Genomic DNA, 20,545 nt, shown 5'->3' with positions numbered 1-20,545 from the left:
GGATCATCACAGAACAAAGGCCATTTCCTTTTGGGGGAAGTGAGGTTGGGAGCAGGGTCACCATGATATACTGTGCAGTTTATGCAGGACATACAGATGCCAGCCAAGCACACAGTGCCCTGGACCCATCCAAAGAAGGGCACCTATTCTCAGTTATATCGGGACACTGGATGGGCTACTGCTGGCCTTGGTTGGTAAGGCCATCTACAGGAATGAAGAGTTGATGGCATCAGTGTTCCCAAGACAGGAGATTAGGAACCAGGCCCTGGGAACTAGTTTCTCCGAAATAGTAACCATAACAGGAATGAATTACTTCCATACATTCTCTCCTCTAAGCCTATGACAACCTCCCAGAGTATGTAGTGGTACCCTGTTGGGCCTATGAGAAACTGATCCTCAAGGTCTCAGAGATGACAAGTACAAGTCTGCTTGCCTCCAGAGCCTGAGTTCTTAACCCCTGGGCGACGCTCCGAGAACTTTGCATAGGTTCCTAACACACTATGGCTTTTATCGCATTGACTGATCTACAGTATTCTTTCAACCATCCCAGTGTATACATTAATCATCATACCTTAAGTAAAAAGGGCATTTGTGAGTATTTACAGGGACAGCAGAGTAGTGAGAACCTCAGAGACTTGGGAGGAAGCTGCCATGAGGTGGCAGGAGCCCAGCAGAAAAGAATAAGCTGGAGGGTGAGGAATGGGGCAGACTCTAGGTTTGCTGATGTCCTTGCAGTAGAAGAGGGGGAGATCATTCCAAGATTGCCTCAGCTGTCCTGGGAGTGCTCCGGGAGTCCGGGCCTGGCCCACCAGGGCACTGCAGATCTTCAGGTCTATAGTCTGCCTTTCATATGTTTTGGCTGGTGCCTGACTACCAGAATGATTCACCTGTATTACAAGTCATCTGAAATGAAAAGTGGGGCAGGACAGTGACTTCAGGAGCGCAGATTATCTCTTGCTTCGGTATTCTTCCTGTATGGGTATTGGAACCTCACAACAGCCTTTTGTGAGATAATAATAATACTCAGATATTTGGGCCTAAAGCAGGTAACATCAAGACCAGCTCTGTGACCATGCATCAGCTCACAGCTCTATTGTGCACTTAAAACTGATGTATTTTAGGGCACCTAGGGGCTCAAACCATTAAGCATTCAACTTGTGATCTCAGTTTAGGTCTTGATCTCAGGGTCATGAATTCAAGCCCCTCATTGGAGCTCAATGGCCAGCATGGAGCCCTACTTAAAAACAAAAACAAACAAACAAAGAACATGTATTTTCCTTCACATTAATTTTCCAAATCCAAGAACACTTTCCCTCCATGTTAAGTCGTGGTATCTTTCTAACTACATAGTCTTTGTGATTTTTTTTCACATTTTTCTCTGTTTTGCTTTTTTTTTTTTTTTTTTAGTAGCGATTTCTTTAGCTGAAATGCAGACACAGTAGTAGGGGCCTGCATGGTGACCTATATTGTATATGCAGCTGTAATTTGGATATCACCAATGGTTTAATCCTTTCAGTGGAAAAGAAAAAGGCAGCAGATAGTAAATGGACTATTTCCCTCCAGCATTTGCTGAGAGTGTGAGTTACATTAGGTGGAGAAGCTTTGAGGGACCTGCAGTGAGAGATGCAGAGCGTTTCCTCTCTGGAATTGTAAATCTAGACCTCTTTCCAACACCCAGAAAGGGACAATGTTACCCAAGAATAACGTGTCCCATTGACTGTTGGATCTTTCTCCACATTTACTCAGATAAAAGCCTGTAGAAAAGATGCCTGTGACCTCACATGGCCTATTTGGCTGATTTCTTATTGATTTTGTTATCCGGGGTATTCCCTTGGAGGCCTGGAAACAAATACATCTAAACTGCCTTCCCAATCAACGACTCTGGGATTCTCTTCCATCTTAGCATTAAAGGACTGGGGGCCAGGTCCCTTTACGACACCAGACAATAAACCAAAACACTAAAGGGGATTTTAAGAAATAGTTCTTTCGCCTGTGCTTTTACCCTTCTTATAGAAAGTGTTTGTAATAATAGTTACCTCCCCTGAGCATTCATTAAAGCCAGACTAAAGTTCTAAGCACTTTAGGTAGGTATCTTGTTTAATGGCAACCACATAAGGTAGAAGAATTATCCCCATTGTAGAGGCCAGGAGACTGAGGCCAGAGAGGTTAAGTAACTTGTCCAGAGTAACATAGGACTGGAACCTGAACAGTTTGAGCCAAACATGATTCTGGTAAACCCAGAGAAAGCACCTCTTGAGGGTGTAGTGAGGATAGGGACAGATAAAATGTGATTTGCAGGATAGTTTGATATTTGGGCAAATTCCAGAGCAGGAAGCTCTCAGGCGGATCTCACCACTGGAAAGTCCTTATGCTTTGCTGAGTGGCTCAGGAAGTGGACTTTGAAAGGGCAGGTGACACACATGAGGCCACAGAACTAATAAATGGCAAGGCGGAGAGACAAACTCTTCTGGCTTTAACATTTTGCCTGTTAGAAAAAGTTAAAAAATAAGAGTGTATTTTTAACTTGACTCTTTCACCAACAGTGAAGGTCATATCCTTACTTGGAATAGCTTCCCCTCTTCTCTGTTAGGATTCAGTTCAGCCCTTTCTGGACTAAGGTAAACCAGTCACTATGGCGTTCTCTCCTTCCTCTGTCTGTGTGTGAACCTCTCACCTGGCCATCGATCGTGTGCTGTGCCTCATCATCTGTGTTAAAACTCTTCTCTCTCCCAGATCCTCATCTAACTGGAGTGCGTGTCTGAGTTGTAGAGAGACTGTCAGCTCTTTCAGAATCAGGACCATGTTTTGTACCCTAATACGTAGACCTACACCACATGCTAAGACCCAACAAGGAATATTTATTGATTACTCTTGATTGAATGAAGCAACATGGTGACTTTTTTTTTTTTTAACTTTGGTGTAAACTAGTTCAAAGATTATAAAAACAATTTGTCTTAAGGGATTGATATATATACCAGATTCTCTGAAATTAATGTTTCTCAGGATAATCCTGTATCAGAAACCCAAAGGCTTCGGTTTGCTAGGTTGCCGTTATGCCCAGGGAGAATTTACATGTGTTCCGGGTGACTCTTCTGCCCACAGAAAACCACGACTTGAAGTTTGTAACGACCACATCCACGAACGTGCAGCATAGATGGCTGCTAGGTACACGTGTCCGCTGCAGAAACATTCCTAACAGCGTGTTGATGACTGTGTCGTGTCACTTTTCCCGTAGATTTCTAACCAGCATAATGCTGGAGCGAGAGGCCGGCAGGCTGCAGTTTTCAAAATGACCGAGTTGGACGCCGATTTGGATCACATCATTCCAGCTTCTGTCCTGCCCCCTTTCTGGGCTAAGTTAGTGGTGGGATTTGTTTCCCTCGTGTGTTTCGCCCGTAGCTACGATGGAGATTTTGTCTTTGATGACTCGGAAGCTATTATTAACAATAAGGTTCGTATCGTAACTCCTTTTTGGTAAACTTGTGTTAACCATTTGCCTGTTTCTCGTTAATAATCACAGTTTGTGTTGAATAATTCTGTGTTAAGCTTTGGTTAAGCATTCTAGATTTCCTACCTCTTTTAGGTCGCATCTCCTCAACTTGGGACCCCTTTAATTTATTGTTGGAAGCAGGCTCTCCAGCCCCCTGCCTGGCCTCAAGCTTTACCCTCACCATGTATACCCTTTTCGAGGCTCCAGTCTACTCACGTGTCAGAGAGACTATTTCTCTCAGATTACGAGGCAAGGAAGGGTATTGCAAGGCATTGCAGACTAAGTATCTTAGGTTTTAGGACAAATTTCCAGAATCGTAGGCCACAGCTGTCCTCCCCCTCCCCACCCCTGCCCTGCCCCAATATGCATTTGCTGCAGCAATGGACCAGTCTAATGACCTACCAAGAGGTGCGTCCTCAGCAGCAGGCAGTGAGTTGGCTGTGCTTCTTTGTCCTTTGCTTGATAACATCAGGACAGCCTGCTGGTAGCTGCTGGAGAGTGAGGACTGTGTTGTCCTGGAAGCTGCAGTTCCTGCTCATTTCTTGTGTGTAGACTCAGATTTGCTGAGTTTGCAAAATCCCAGCCAGTTTTGCTCACCAGTGGGTGCTATATTGGTGCAGGATAAATGATACTGCTTTTCACTAGCTGGAGATAGAGAAGAATAATTAGGTTTGGAGGAAGGGAAGAACAAAATTTAAATGAGCTAAAAAAAAAAAATCGAAACAAGAAACTGGGAAGTAAGGAGAGCCAGAGGAGAGGAGGAGAAAGAATGCAGAAATGGCATAGATTAGAATTTTTATGATGACCCAGTTACTCAGCAGATAGAGTCTGTGTGTGCCTTAACCCAATGAAGAGAACCTGAAGGTATATATTAATCTCTCTCTAGTAGATGCAACTGTAGCAACTCTGCAACACTGTGGTTGAATGCCCTTAGCATTTCAAAATTATGGATTTTTCTCAAATAAGAAGAAAGTCATTTTCATATTGAAAATGTTGAGAAAACGTCTCTGCGACCAACATGTGTTCTGTGGGTGAGGGTGGGGGGAAGTAGGGGTGACTTGTGCAGGTGTTTTATTTGTAACATATTGTCTGTACCTGATTGTCTCTATTTTGATGACATAGACCACAGCCTCCTTGATGTTTGTTTTTAATCTGGGTTCTTCATGTGTAATATTTCTCAGATTCACCAGGCAGTGGCTGCAGTGTTTTGTTTCTTTTTTCAGCCCGCTTAAAATCAAAAGTAGTAAGTTTGTAGCTCCCAGCAACTGTGTCACATCGTGGCTTGTGGCTGTAGAGTTGGCTTTTGAAACAAAGACAGAAGCAGATGACTTAATTTTAAAGCCCATTCTTCATTTCGTTGAGGGTTTCTTAACTCTTCCACTTTTCCAAAGTGGAAGATAGATACAGTATTAACTTAGGATGTATGTTGAAGACCTTTGATGAACAAGGCAGGGGAAGGTGCGCGCTCTGTTGTATGTGAGATGCCCTGGTATGCGGTTATAATTCTTCCTTCTGTGTGGGGTAAGGCAGATGAAGCCATTTTGTGGCTCTGCTGCACATTGTCTTGGCAGTGTTTTCTAGAGCATCACACTGTGCCCCTTTGTTAACTTCTTAGCCTTCCTTTTTTCCTTTCCTGTTTAATGAAAGGCTCTGCTCTGTTCGTTGGCACTGTGCCCACCATAATGTGAAACAGGCTGTTCCTGGGTTTTATTGGTGTTAAAGACTGTTTTCCAGATGCTTCCTTGTAGGGTTGAGTTGCCTTTTTTCATTGAGATGGTGATTTTCTTTGAGACAGTGGAGTTAGCAGGAATTTCAGACACACGTCTTTTCCATAAATCATTAGGAGGAAAATTGACCTTTCTTCCTATAGTGCGCCCTGCTGTGTGTAGGCTACACCTAATCAAATATTTAGAGCTTCGTTGGTGTTCATTTTCTACTCAAATGGCGGGAAAGAGCCTACGCCCAGCTCCTGCACAAGTGAACAGGTACTTCTGGGAGAATGCAAAAGAAGATGAACTTCCAGTTTTATAACCGAGCAAGCCAAATTAGTGGGTAGTTTCCAAGATCTTCCTGAAATGTCAAACTGACTCGTAGAAGAGGGGACAGTATGCTCCAGGGTGGTGAAACCGGTATGCAACAGAAGTGAAATTCACCATCAAAGTGGGTATGGGGTGGTCAGCTTTGCCTGTCACCCATCCCCAACCTTGGCCTTTGAACCCATGAGCACTGAAGTCATAAATACTTACTGAACTCCACCATGTGCCATAGACACTGGGTGCTCTCCTGGGCCAGCCATGATCTGACATTCCTGCTTGAGGCTTTCCCCGCCTCGGCTGGTCAAAGCTGCAGAGACTGCCTGGGTTGGGTGCAGACTTGGGCGCAGGCTCTCCTCTCAGGTGCACCCACCTGTTGGAGTCAGGAGCTAGCCACACAAAGAGGACAGGGCCTGGAAGTGGCTGGGCAGCCTCAGCAAGGTGTCTGGCAGTGTGATTTGTGGGTGTGCATCTGGCCACAGAGCCCCAAATCTGGGAGCCCACCTGGGAATGGAGAGCCTTGCCATCTTCCCTAATGCATTTCTTTTGTGCTTGTTAATCAGAGTTGATTTTAGTTCCTGCACTGAAGACTCTTGATTGATACACTGTATGTGCTTAGCATGTCATAATTGCTAGTCCCTGAAATATTCCTGTTTAGTTATGCTTCAAAGAGAGAATTGATATTCACTTGTGTCACTTACTCTGTAGTGCCTTATCTGCCTCTCTTCTTGTTAAGATACAGTTTAAGCCATCTAGTGTTACGTTTATTTTTTAAGATTTTATTTACATATTTATTTTAAAGAGTAAGTGCACATTACTGAGGGAGGAACAGAGGGAGAGAGACAAGCAGACTCTGTGCTGAGCACAGAGGCCGACACAGGGCTTGATCTGACAACCCTGAGATCATGACCTGAGCGAAAATGAAGAATCAGACACTTAGCCAACTGAACCACCCAGGCGCCCCTGGTATTATGATTAAATGTTTTTTTAAAGGTGCATTTTTGGGGCACCTGGGTGGCTCAGTGGTTGAGCATCTGCCTTTGGCTCAGGTCGTGATCCTGGGGTCTTGAGATCGAGTCCCACATTGGGCTCTCCACGGGGAGCCTGCTTCTCTCTCTGCCTGTGTCTCTGTCTCTCTCTGTGTGTCTTGCATGAGTAAATAAATAAAACCTTTTAAAAATACAAAAAGTAAATTAAAAGATACATTTTTAAGCATCTGTAGTATAGGACCAAATTAAATGACCTTAATAGAAAGGTAAGTATAGTTTTTTTAATATTTAGTAATTTTTTTATCTTTAAAAATTATGTAGAAGTTGGTTTTTTCTTCAATTTTCTGTTTAGCTCATGATATAAAATAAACATATGCTTCTCCATCCATGTTTTAACCAAGATATTGTAGGGAAATTAACTTATGTATTGAATATGAAAGAGCTATATGATCCATTAGTTCATTCAACATGGATTAAGCACCTTCTGTATACTGTATACTCCACAGCCACAGATGTGACCTGGGTCTCCTTGACCCTCAGTCCTGTGGGGCAGACAGATGGTAGTTAGAGATGATAAACCACCAGTGTGCCAGCTGCTGTGAGGCTGGGTGCGAGATGCCCTGTGACCCATGGAAGGGGAATTGCATCAGCTGAGGAAGGTCACAGCTCACTGGTTGGGATATGAATGATGGGATGCGCTGGGCTGTGAAGAGCTGAGGGATAACTGGTGGACACCTATGTGTGCAAAGCCTTTGGGGTAGTTGGCAGCAGGTGCTGAGTGGGTAGGACAAAGGTCAGGGTCTGAGTGAGAGGAGTGTTGCAGGTAGAGCTCGGCAGGAGCCAGAGCACCCTGTGGCCTGTGATGTCCACATCAGGATGTAGGCTTTGTCCTGGGGGAGGAATGGAGCTATTGCAGTGTTTTAAGCAGGGTAGGGTGGGTGCCCAAATCTGTATTTTGGAGAGGTCAACCTGGAGAACATGTCACAGGGCATAGTGGACCTGCTGGGAGGCCTGGCTGTATCCTAGATGAGAGATGATGGTGGCCTGGCCCAGGACTGGTTGGAGAGGTGGAGCCTAGGGCAATGAGCAGCTCCAAGGAAGAGCTCAGGGTGAGGGCTTAGACACGAGATGAGGGTGAAGTCCTGACTCCTTTGTCCAGAATGCCCTCTGCTGTGTTCCTGCAGGACCTCCGAGCAGACACCCCCCTTGGGGACCTCTGGCATCATGACTTCTGGGGCAGTAGGCTAAGCAGCAACACCAGCCACAAGTCCTATCGCCCTCTGACTGTCCTGACTTTTAGGTAAGATATGATAGCGTGGGCTGCATGCGATGCTGTACCAGGTTCTGTGTGATAAGGCTCCCAGTGTGGGGTAGTCAAGCCAGTGGATCCTAGGGAAGAATAAACCACTTATTCATATGGGTCTCCAAAAAGTATGTGCCAATTCCAACTGCTAGGAATAGGTCACAGGAAGATGGAGAGAATGTGCATGAGGAAACACGACTCCAGGGCTGGCTCTGCCAATACAGATACTAGAAGTGGAAGGATACAGAGAAGATGAGCATTGGCCCCTTGCAAGGATGACACACAAGTTAGTGAAATGTTCCGTATTTTGCACATTTCTTGGAGGTTGCACCTTTGTTGGTGTTAACCAGAGAAACAATGTGAGTCAAGGCAACATGAGGCATCTAATGAAATTGTGAGGTTTTTTCCATTACAGAAATAAGGTAAAAATCTTCCTAGTGTTACCAAGCCAATAGGCAAAAAAAAAAAAACCAAAATAAAGCTAAAAACACCTCTCACTCACCTCCCCATTTGCATTAAGTAGATTTATTCACCTCACCAAAATTCCCATTCATAGCTATATCTCAGGTGCATTAAACACTTGTGTACAATCTCTCAGAAGCACAGAAATGATGAATTAGAACTGGTGGTAATTGAGAAGCAGTCAGAAATAAGAATCCATGACAGTGAGAATGTTTGTTGGATGGAAGGCTGATGGATGAACTATCAAGGAATGCTTCCTGTCTTTTGGATAAGCAAGTCACATGACTGTCTTAAATTTGGGTCCCTGTGGGGTAGCCAGGAGGAATGTGGGCTATGTTATATCATCTTGGCATGCAGTCTTGCCTTTTTAGCACTTAAAAATTGGTCCAGCTCTCCTCTTGCTTTTCCTCTCCACATATTATCTGCCTCACTCCTCTGACATGCTCTTCTCTTCCATTTTTGCCATCTGCACTTAATTATGCTCTTACCCTTTCTTCAACCTTCCAAGCTTGATAGACATTATTCATCTTGATGTCACTTTCACCAGAACTTTCTCTTCCCCCTTTCATGCTATTACTCACCAACCTTTTCCTCCAGGTGGTTTGCATTTTACTGTGCATGCTTCTGTGCATCTGGTATGAACAAACACCTTTCACTTACAGGATTAACTACTATTTATCTGGAGGCTTCCACCCCATGAGTTTCCACGTGATCAACATCCTACTTCATGGTGGCATCTCTGTCCTCATGGTGGATGTCTTCTCTGTGCTGTTTGGTGGCCTGCAGTACACCAGTAAAGGGCGGAGGTTGAACCTGGCCCCCAGATCGTCCCTGCTGGCCGCTCTGCTATTCGCCGTGCATCCGGTACACACCGAGTGTGTAAGTAGCATCTGTCCGCGGCATCCGTGCTTGTGTGAGGACAAGGAGCCTTTGATCTGTCGGCTCATTCCCTAAAACAGGCTCCCCTTGAAGAGGCTTATTGCAGTACCAAGTGTACGGTGCTACCCCCTGCCAGACACCTGAGCCACTTATTTGTAAATCCCACAGGTCTCTCTTAGGAAAAATGCAGAGTCCCAAGATGGGCGAAGACCTTATAATACTGATACGATGTGATATCTGGTCATGCAGACATCATGTTTCCCTTGCGTGACCACACCATAAAGGGTAAATCGTGAATATCGCCAGCTTAGGAAGTCTAAAGACCAGAAGCTAAGTAGGAGCTTATCTTCAGCAAAGGGTCCAATGCAATTTTTTTTTTTACCTCCACTGAGAGCAGTCTAGGGGCAGAACTTAAGTTCTGGTGTCTGAGGCCCATGCTGGGGAGATGCCGGCACTGGGAAGGTGTGGTTTCCACACCATGCTAGGGACTGGTCTGGAGCTCTCCCACCTTCTCTTCTTCTCTGCTGCCTGGATGGTTCTCCTTCCCTTGAAAGACTCCACCCAGGTGGCCCAGCTGACGTGGCAGCTCCTGACAGGGCCCTCACCTGCTGTCCTGCGGGCCACACCTTTTTTCCATTGAGTTGCCACTGAATGTATTTGGTACAAACTGTGTTGGGATTTAACCATATGTGTGGGGATTTCAAGAACCACCCTATTCCCCTGCCACCATGGAACCCTTTAAAAATGAAAGTCTACATATTTGCTGAGGTAAAAGATGTGATTTTAGCCATTTGTTCTGTGAGCTTGAAGCACCTGGTATAAAATATTACATGTTTCTTATTACTTCTCCACAACAGATTTTTTTCATTTCATGTGTGTTTAAATCCCCACATTTAACCAAATGTATTGAGCATCTTGAAGTGAGTTTCACTATATTGAACCGAATTCCTGCCTTTAGAATCTGCTTTTGTTGGACTCTATTCTCGGTATTAAGAGGATTGTAGAGTTGTTATCACAACCTTCTCTTAGTATCTTATCACTATAAAGCTTTTTTAAAAAAAATTCTCATAATGTTTTACTTTAGCAAATTCAGAGGACTGACAATCTGGAAACTGTTACAAAAGATTTGTTATAGACTATTTATATATAACTGTGACCAAATTAGAATTTGCTTCCATGTGAGTTCTCATTATGGCTTAAATGTTCGTTGGGACCCAGAAATAGTGTATGCGTTAATCAGAAATAGGGGAATTTCTGGCAAAAGTATTGATTTACAGTTTAATTTAGTGTGATCTTAAAGCAAAATGGAATATTTGAATTATTAGCCAAAGAAATTTTCCTAAAATTCTGAATTTAAATGTTGAGAAGTTAGTTTATAGAAAAGTTTCAAGTGCTAGCAAGTATAGCTAGATACACACACACACACACACACACACACACACACCCATGCCCCAGTAGATGCCATCTGGGATCATATTAATCCTAAAATTCTACATTTGAAGTATTTATTTTTTTTTATTTTTTATTTATTTATGATAGGCACAGAGAGAGAGAGAGAGGCGCAGAGACACAGGCAGAGGGAGAAGCAGGCTCCATGCACCGGGAGCCCGATGTGGGATTCGATCCCGGGTCTCCAGGATCGTGCCCTGGGCCAAAGGCAGGCGCCAAACCGCTGCGCCACCCAGGGATTCCCCATTTGAATTATTTAAAAAGAAGTCAAGGAAGGTCTAGCTATAGGAGAAAAGAAATATTTGAGAAAAATCTCTTCATCTCCCTCAACCTCTATTCCGTCAAAGTCATTCAAACTCAAATTGCAAGAAAAAATTATGGGTCATTGAAAATCAGCATTCTTTTTCTGAGATTTTATTTATTTGAAAGAAAGAGAGAGAGAGAGAGAGAGAGCACCAGCAGTGGGGAGAGGGCAAGAGAGAGCAGACTCCCCGCTGAGTGGGGAGCCAACACAGGATCCAGGATCCTGACCTGAGCCAAAGTCAGACGCTTAACTGACCGAGCCACCCAAGTACCCCAAAATTAGCATTCTTAAATAATTTGTATGTTCATCTTTCATTGTTCTGGCAAATAGGGAGTATTCAGTTTCCTCCTATCTACACCCCCTCGTTATACCCCACTCTGCATTTAACCCAGCTTTAAAAATAAGCCAGAAGCAGGACCCAAGGAGTTAGGAGGAAGGAGAGCCCTTTGAAGCCCCCAGTACAGTGCTGGGGAAGCAGCCCTGGGCTATGGACTCCAGATGAAGACCTGTGTGACAGCCCTTGGCACAGTGCCCCCAAACTGACCAGCGAGCTAGGATGAGGTCTGGGGGTTGGGGAGTTATTGTGCTTCTGATTACATTTGTGAAGAGAAAGCACTGGCAATGTGGGTCCCTCCAGGTTTTAGTAATATAAATTTCTTTGTATTAGCATTTATGTGTTTGTGTCTTTATACTTTCTTGATATTAGCATTGAGGATGTTTTTGTCTGCTGCAAATAAGAATCTGAATTTCCCAGTCTTACAGGGTGACTAGCTATCCACTTTGCCCATTATTAAGGGGGTTCTGGGACGTGGGACTTTCTATTTTAAAACTGGGACAGTCCCAGGCAAACCTCAGGGTGAGTTCATCACCCTACAATTTTCCCACCTCCCAGGCCCTGATTGGTAATGAATAATTTTTTTTAAAGATTATCTATCTATCTATCTATCTATCTATCTATCTATCTATTTATTTATGATAGACATAGAGAGAGAGAGAGAGGCAGAGACACAGGAGGAGGGAGAAGCAGGCTCCATGCCGGGAGCCCGATGTGGGACTTGATCCTGGGACTCCAGGATCGTGCCCTGGGCCAAAGGCAGGCGCTAAACCGCTGAGCCACCCAGGGATCCCCGGTAATGAATAATTTTAATGAGTGTTATTTGCTCTTCAACTGACAAGAATGTCTCTCGTTTTCAAGGATACCACTCCAAATCACTCTGGGGTGTTTGTAGGCCTATAAGGCCAGTCATTATGGGAGGGAGTTGAGCTAAGGGAGATGGTTGTCGAACCCTCATCTGTGGCTGTCAGGATGGAGGCCCCAGCAAACACCAGTGCCACCACAGGGTTTCCTTTTCCTCAGAGTATTGGTAAGGATATCAAGTATTGCCTGGATTTGGTATCAAAGAGGGAAACTTCGGGTTCTGTAGGAATTCTGTCTATACAAACCCCAAACCCAAAGTTCAATACTCAGGCATTAGGGGGAAGCATTCCCCCCTTCCCTTCCGCTAGTTCCTTCTTACAAACCCATGCACATTGTTCCCAGTGGGGAAACAACATGACCCGCTCTGTGGATTTGAGGGAATTGCAAACCCTGATATGAGTGTTTTGGGTTATCTCTGTAGGAGTGGAAACATTTCCCTCTCTTCCCTCCTAGGTTTCACGTCTGGCCTAATGATTACATTGGCCTAAGACAGATTAACGAGAGAAAAACAAATTTGATTCCTGGAACCCCATAAAATATACTGGAGCCCTGTAAAAATAGGAGATTCAAAGAAGTGACCAAAGCAGGAAAGTTTTCCAAACTTGTGAAGAAGCATTGGCAGGACAATGGGGTTTGGGCTTGGGGTCGTGAATTAGTGAAGTAACAGGCTTGTTTATTTAGCCTTCTGGGGATGAGGGTGCCTTCTACCCTCCTGACAGAGGGAGGGTGCTTTTAATAGGAGAGATTTATTTCCTGCTTTCAGGGGGACAAAAGATGGTTAGATCATCCTTCTTGTCCTGACTGTTTCTCAAGTACCTTTAATTCAGAATACTCAGTATGCCAAAGTGGCATATCTGAGGATAGCAGAGCCTGCTCCCTTTCCTTTGTATGAAAAAAAAAAAATAGGGGACGCCTGAGTGGCTCAGCGGTTGAGTGCCTGCCTTCGGCTAGGGGCGTGATCCTGGGATCTGGGATCCGGTCCCGCATCGGGCTCCCTGCGTGGAGCCTGCTTCTCCCTCTGCCTGTGTCTCTGCCTCTCTATCTCTCTATGTCTCTCACGAATAAATAAATAAAATCTTTAAAAAAAATAGCCTGCAAAGGCTATTATAAAGACCTTTGCCTGAAAATATATATAATGCAGATATTAGGAAAGAAAAATAAAACCTCTCCACACTCTTGCTCATGTCCCCAAACAATTGGACACAGTGCTTCCTTAGATAGCCCTTAAAAACTTTTTTCTGTGAAATCTGTCTTTAATCACGATGTCAAAAGTTCTTTGTAAGGACTAAAAACTCTTTGTACTTCAAAACGCCTGCTGTACTTTTTAAAATTTGTTTTTCTTTATGTCAGATAATATCACGTACGTTGCTTAAAGACTTGGGAGTATTTTCACCAGTGAGCCAAAGAATGTTTGTTTTAAAAATAAGCTTATCATGGGAGCGCCTACGTGGCTTGGCTGAGCATCTGATTCCTGGTTTCAGCTCAGGTCGTGATCTCAGGGCCATGAGATTGAGCCCCGCATAGGGCTCTGCACTCAGCTCGGAGTCTGCTTGGGATTCTCTCTCTTCCTTCTTAGGAGGTTTTTTTTCCCTGTGGGTGGCATTCACAAGTTGGATTCATCAGCTCTTCCAGTCTTAATGATCGTGTGACAACCTTGCACTGCCACGTGCGCTGCCATCAGGAGTTAATGATCAGAATGGATAATCACCTCCGACGTTTTATATCTAGCCATGGTAGCAGGAAACTGTTGTCAAAAAGCAAAAGTCATTGCTTGTCCACACAGTTGGGAATCATACATAAGTAGAGTAATTTTCATGTTCATTGTGTATTCTCTTTACCTCCATTTATAGCTTACTTAGTCTTTATTCTGTCCCACATATCATGGAACTGTTGGAGAGGCCTGAGGGAAGGGTACCATGATATGTGTGCCATTGGAGAGATACCTAGAGAATCCCAGTAAGGCTTTGGTATGTGTCATATCCGAGTGCGGGTTAGCAAAGCATGCCGCATAAACCAGACCCACACTCCTGGGTGGAATTCTGTGTCTTTCTCTGCCAGGAGATTTTGGAGAACAATTACTGGATGTGATGTGAGAAAGCAAGGGAGGAAAGGGCATTTGTGGAGAAAGAAATGGTAGACATTTTATTCTGTTTTCATCTTCCTTCTTAATCACTTTTAGCATTCTGATTTCCAGGTCAACCCACTGAATTGATTTTGATCTTGAAGGGAGGAGGAGTGGCAGGGGCAACTTTGAATGATTGTTCCCATACCTTTTTCTATTTACCTGATGACTTTTCACATTTATTTCCCACCTTTCCTCCATGTTTCCAATCAAATTTTCTTTACTAAATGTTATGCCCTTTGAGCTGATGGTTTTTTCCATTGACAATCCACATTGTGGACATCAGTGGGATGGGTGTCTGGGCTCCAGGGTGCAGTGTGCAGGGATGGGGCTCTCACAGCTCATGCAGGACTGTGTCCTCCCAAAACAGCCATCAGTACGATCCTTGCAGCCTGGCTCTCATGGAAGCAACTAACTCAAATCTTAGACCAAAGAGGGAAAAGAAAAACCAATTGTAAGATAAGACCACAGGGCTGTTGCACAGTTATTTTAACAGATGGCAAAATCTTGTAAGGTTTTTGCCTTGCCTTTCTAAGAATTTTTTTATGTTTCCTAAGTTTAGGATTTTTTAAATGTTTTTTTACATAAATCTTTTTTTCTTCTCCTTCTTTTAAGGTTGCTGGTGTTGTCGGCCGTGCAGACCTCCTGGGTGCCCTGTTCTTTCTGTTATCTTTCCTTGGCTACTGTAAAGCATTTAGAGAAAGTAAGGATGATGTTTGCCTTCTTAATTTTAAGCTGGGAAATTATCCATTTATTTAATTTTATCACTTTGCGAGAATGTGGACCAAAAGATCTCTCTTTAGATACATGTTTACTCTGTTGCTTTTTTAATAATACAAAGTTCATACATTAGCATTCACAGGGGAGCCTTCTATTGGGTGCTCTTTACTAAAGCAGTTGTGATGGGTGTTTATCATTTTATTTGCAGCAAAATTGTAGGGGAAAAACACTTTTGTTTATTCTTTATTAAAACTTCTCAGTGAGAAAAATAGAAAAAATCTAAAATGAATAGCTATGGATGTGGACCTGGATTATGAAATTCTTGGTTTTGTCATTGGAAGAATATTAATACTTACAAAGAAAAGCATTGTTTCTGGAGTTGAAATGGCTCAGAGTGTGTGTGTCGGGGAGGAGGCATGGAGGAATGGTTTGCAGCAGCACAGCAGGTGCATTAACTGAGATGCAACAGAGTCCCTGTATGGCTCAATGATCCCCAAGTCAAGTCCTACCTTCCCAATTGCTTTATTGTAGACATTGGATGGGATGAATTCAGCTTATGTACCTGTCATACCTGTTAGCTCCAGCGATGCATATACATTCAGTTTCTGTATCTGAAGAAGTGAGAAGTGTATGGACTGTAGAACTCTCCTTGTATATCATAATCAATGATTTATATTTGGGGGGAGGGGAAAAGAGGGAAGGTGAGTGGGATGATTTCCTCTGGAATGTTGGAGTAGAGCAATTTAAGCAGGAGCATGTGTATCTTGGCATGTTGAGGCTTTTTCCATAGAGTTTCTCAAAGCTCAGGTGTGGTCCAGAGCTGCCAGGGCTTTCATATTGTGGTCATGTACTGATTCTTGTACTTTGGTTTCTCCTGTGAATTAATCTCTTACTAATAATGAAGAGCAGACTGCTCATTGAGAATTTTGTGTGCTGGGGCTGGTGAAATGGAAATTTCAGGGTTAGTAAACAAAGGGACCCAAGGCCAAAGCCAGCCCACTACCCCATAAACTTTCTCATGTGGCCCATAAACTAAGAATGATTTTTTTCCAAATACATGTTGAGCCACTACTATCTAATTTAATGACCACTGTGGCAAATTTTAATAATGATTTTTACATATTTTTGTTACCATTACAAAATGATTCCGTTTTTTTTCCATAATTAAATTTCCACAACACCTCACAACTATTACAAAAGAAAACTTAAAAAAAAATCATGTTTTACAGATCTTAAACTCATCTTTAGCATTTAGCTCAAAGGTCTCACCGTCCTCAAAAAATAGTTCGCCTGGGGTACCTGGGTGGCTCAGTGTTGAGTGTCTGCCTTCAGCTCAGGTGGTGATCCCAGGGTTCTGGGATCAAGTCCTGCATCAGGCTCCCGAAAGGGAGCCTGCTTCTCCCTCTACCTATGCCTCTGCCTCTCTCATGAATAAATAAATAAAATCTTTAAAAAGAAAAAATAGTTCTCCTGCTAACCTCCTGCTAATCAGCTTAAAGTTCTATCTCAGTAGTGAGAAGATGGTCTTCACTAGCCCATGGTAATTCTTCTCTCATTTTTCCTAACCAGTTAGGGCTGAACAGCAAGGTAAGGCTCAGATTGGCAGGTGAGGGAGGAGGGACACAAGGACAAGTTTTCCCCAGAACAAGATGGCTTCTGAAGCTGATGGGAGAACAGAACTGTTGGAGAGGCCTGAGGGAAGGGTCCAGAGTCAGAGTCTCTGCTGGAAGAGCAGGAGGAGGAATGCTTGTCATGCTCATGGTGTTTATGCATCTTTTTATGAACTTTCTTCATTTTCTTCCACATCTTCTTGTCCATCACCATTCCTCGTGCTACCATGCCCTGTGCCCAGGGATTCACGGGAGGCGTGCCAGGAGCAGGTGGTGGGTGAAGACTGAGAGTTTGGCATCCTGGATACCCTGGTTGTGGTACAAGATGAGGGAGTGCATCTGGGGAGAAAGCTAGATTCCCCTGGGGAGCTGCCAGGGGAGTTGGAGAGAGTCCTGGAGGATAGGCAAGATTGACAGGCAGTGGATGGGCAGGATGGGCATCTCTGGGGATTTGGCCCTGGCTGCCCGGCATTAGGATTCCACACGTTCCAGAGCTCCCTCCAGCCTTTATGCCACCGCCTGGGCTTGACTCATCCTCAGCGCTCTGATTTTGACATGTTTAAATGGTTAGGAAATAAGGAACAATAATAACATTTCATGACATATAAGAAGTTACATGAAATCCAGATTTCAGTGTCCATATATAAAGTTTTATTAAAACAGGCACACCCATTTATTTTCATTTTGTCTGTGGCCACTTTTGCCCTTCGATGGCAGAGTTTCACGGTGTTGGTACAGGCCATCTGGCCTGAAAGCCTAAGACACTTAACTGTCTAGTTCTTTGCAAAGTTTGCCAGGCTCCAAGACAGATGATTCCCAGTGTAGCTGTCACCATCTGAGTGGTTCCAAAATTGTTTTAGTAATGATTAATAGGGGTTTCCAGCAGAAGGTTTTTACTTTGGAACGTAGATGACTTTGCTGTTAATATAATAGCTGCCATTTTTTGACTGTCTACTGGCACATGTGTATTTGTGTGTGTGTATATATATATATTTGTATATATATTTTTTCTTCTTTTAACTACTGTAACAATCTTTAAAATAGGTAGAATTACTTTCCCATTTCTCCAGATGTAGGACTTAAAGTTTAAGTAACTTTTTCAGGGTCACACACTATTTATGGCAAAACTGGGTTCACACTGGAGTCTAACTTATTGTAGTCTAACTCACTTCAAAGCCAACACCAACTGCCTTGTGCTCTTCTGCTTCCTTATATTTATTGGATCAATAAGGCAAAGCTTATCAAAACCATCATTAAAAATAACTGGGGGAAGGGGGTGGGACACCTGGGTGGCTCAGTGGTTGAGTGCCTGCCTTTGGCTCAGGGTGTGATCCTGGTGTCTGGGATCAAGTCCCACATCATTGGGCACCCTGCAGGGAGTCTGCTTCTACCTTTGCATGTGTCTGTGCCTCTGTGTCTCTCATGAATAAATAAAAAATCTTAAAAAAAAAAAAAAAACAGAGCAGGGTCACCTGGGTGGCTCAGTCGGTTGAGTGTCTGACTCTTGATTTTGGCTCAGATCTTGGAGTTGTGAATTTGAGCCCCATGCCAGGCTCCATGCTCAGCAGGGAGTCTGCTTCAGATTCTCTCTCCTCTCCCTCTGCCCCTCCCCACCCCCCACTTGCACTCTCTCTGTCTCTTTAAATTAGTTAATTAGCCAGGAGACACATTCAATTCTGCTAACAGATTATTAAGATATGAGGCATGATAATGGCATCACAGGTATGTTTTAAAAACAATCCTTTACTTTTAGAGACACATGCTGAAATTCTGACGGATGAAATGGAATAATGTCTGAGATTGGCTTCAAAATAATCTGAGAGGAGGCAGGAAGAATGTAGTCAGATTAGCCAGAAGTTGATAATTATTTAAGCTAAGTTAGAGGATGTAAAAATCACTGTAGCCGTATCTATACTTTTGTATGTTTTTTTGTTTTTTAAAATAGTTTTTTTTTTTTTAATTTTTATTTATTTATGATAGTCACAGAGAGAGGGGCAGAGACACAGGCAGAGGGAGAAGCAGGCTCCATGCAGGGAGCCCGACGTGGGATTCGATCCCGGGTCTCCAGGATCATGCCCTGGGCCAAAGGCAGGCGCCAAACCGCTGCGCCACCCAGGGATCCCAATAGTTTTTTTTTTTAATGCCAGGTGAGTCACCAGATTAAGAATCAACGGATTTTGATGACATGCTCTTTTCATCTTTAAAACATTGTGTTTATCTCAGACAACTGGATGATATATTCTTTAGGAGTTTTTTTTTCCTCCCTACATTACATGAAACGAGTGCATAGTTAATGACTTTTCATTATGGAATCAGGAGAGAAATTTTAAAACCAAAATGTAATAATATAATTTAGCAATTAAGCGTGAAAAACAAAATACGAGAAAGGCAACTAGACACATTTGTAAAATATTTGAGACACAAGAATGCAGTTGATATATAAGTAGTAAGCCAGAATTCATTTCTGTAACTCATAACTGTGAACTCATTTCCCAACTTTTAAAAAAGGCACCTTTTCAAAATTAAAACAGTTTAAAGACTTTGCTTCTTCCCCTCTCCCCCACCACCTCGTCTCCAGCCCTTTGGCCGCGTGGGACCATCCCTGAGTCCTGGCGCTCTGCCTCTCCTGAGGTCTCTGTGGGTTTGGAAGACAACCACTTAGAAGGTTGAATAGTCATCTCCCTATGACTCCCAGGTGGTGTCCATCTGCACAGTAAATGTAGGTGAGGCTACTTAACCTTATTATTTGCTCTCAGGATTCTGAAAAGAGTTTCTAATACAGTCTGCCTTCCAAGAAATGCTGTCCTAAGTTGAAAATGGCACAAAGACCAGATTTTCTCGTGATTTTTTTAATGTCCTGTGTACTAGTGAGAGTTCCCTAGCAGACACAAAAAGAATTAGTTCTATTATTTAAATCCCAGTAGACTTTTCCCTCTTATTTTTCTTGTGGTAAAATATACATAACATAAAAGAGACCATTTTTAAATGGTTAAAGCTTATTAAACACACTTATTAAACACAGTTGAGCTTATTAAATACACTCCCATTGTTCTGTAACCATCACCACTGTCCATGTCTAGAACTTGTTCTTCTTGCAAAACTGAAACTCTACACCAATTAAGCAGTAACTCCCCATTCCCCCTTCCCTAACCCCTGGCGACCACCATTCTGCTTCCTGGCCATGAATTTAACTGTTCTGGGGCCTTGTATAAGTAGAATTGTACAATATTTGTCCTTTTCTGTCTGGCTTATTTCACTGAGCATAACATCCTCAAGGTAATTCTATTCTGTGTGTCAGAATTTCTTTCAAAGTTGAATAATTCCATTGAATGTATATACCACATCTTGTTTATCTGTATATCTGTCAGTAGACATTTGGGTTGTTTCTACCATTTGGCTACTATGAATAATGCTGCTCTGCACATTGGTGTACCCAATGGACTGTTTTAAAGAAAGAACAATAGATTTCCTTTTAACCTTATTTTTTCCTACAAAAAGATTTAGGCAGGGTTATAAACTCTTCTAGCACTGCCCCTCCTCCATCCCATCCTTTACAGGCTGAACATGGGGCAGATTGTGTCTTGGAGCATCTGTTCTTTCAAACCTACAGCTCTGCTAAGATGCAGCAGACAGGTGACCCCAGTGACCCTAGGCTGTACAATGCTCACTCAGAGCTTGATTACATACAACAACTCTGTACCCCCCTTGTTACCATTATTTTATACCGATATAAGACCACCAGTTTTTTGGTGACTCACCATGTTTCTGATACAGCAGAGAGGTTGGGGAAAGCTGAATAGAACAGCTTCAAGTACAGAGAATATTGGTGGTAACTTTTCTTCCTGAGACTGAAAGTTAACTTAACAATGAAGCATGTCCTGCTCTTCCTGGGGTTGAGATCTCCCTACCCATCATGAGCATACGGTTCCTAAGATACACATGGCCCCAGGGGCCTGGTGGGGGAGCAGGGGGGTGTACACCTCATA

General features: G+C 43.3%; 1 protein-coding gene and 1 non-coding gene across 8 annotated transcripts in view; both read left to right on the top strand.

Moving 5' to 3' along the window:
• Window positions 1-20,545, top strand: part of TMTC4 (transmembrane O-mannosyltransferase targeting cadherins 4) — a 64,526-nt gene that overhangs the window by 2,407 nt on the left and 41,574 nt on the right. For all 7 annotated transcript variants that reach the window (XM_035704511.2, XM_025441371.3, XM_025441369.3 and 4 more), the window contains exons 2-5: window positions 3,236-3,451; window positions 7,697-7,812; window positions 8,940-9,156; window positions 14,845-14,932. In XM_035704511.2, coding sequence (XP_035560404.1) covers window positions 3,236-3,451; window positions 7,697-7,812; window positions 8,940-9,156; window positions 14,845-14,932 — 637 coding nt within the window. The remainder of the gene's footprint in view (window positions 1-3,235; window positions 3,452-7,696; window positions 7,813-8,939; window positions 9,157-14,844; window positions 14,933-20,545) is intronic.
• Window positions 8,021-8,125, top strand: LOC112656177 (U6 spliceosomal RNA). Its single transcript, XR_003134169.1, has one exon. It is a non-coding gene; the product is annotated as a U6 spliceosomal RNA (small nuclear RNA).

The sequence above is a fragment of the Canis lupus genome, chromosome 22, assembly GCF_003254725.2.
Source record: "Canis lupus dingo isolate Sandy chromosome 22, ASM325472v2, whole genome shotgun sequence".
Taxonomy (NCBI): Eukaryota; Metazoa; Chordata; class Mammalia; order Carnivora; family Canidae; genus Canis; species Canis lupus.
The sequence above is the reverse complement of the archived record's forward strand: the minus strand, read 5'-3'. Positions and strand labels throughout refer to the sequence as shown.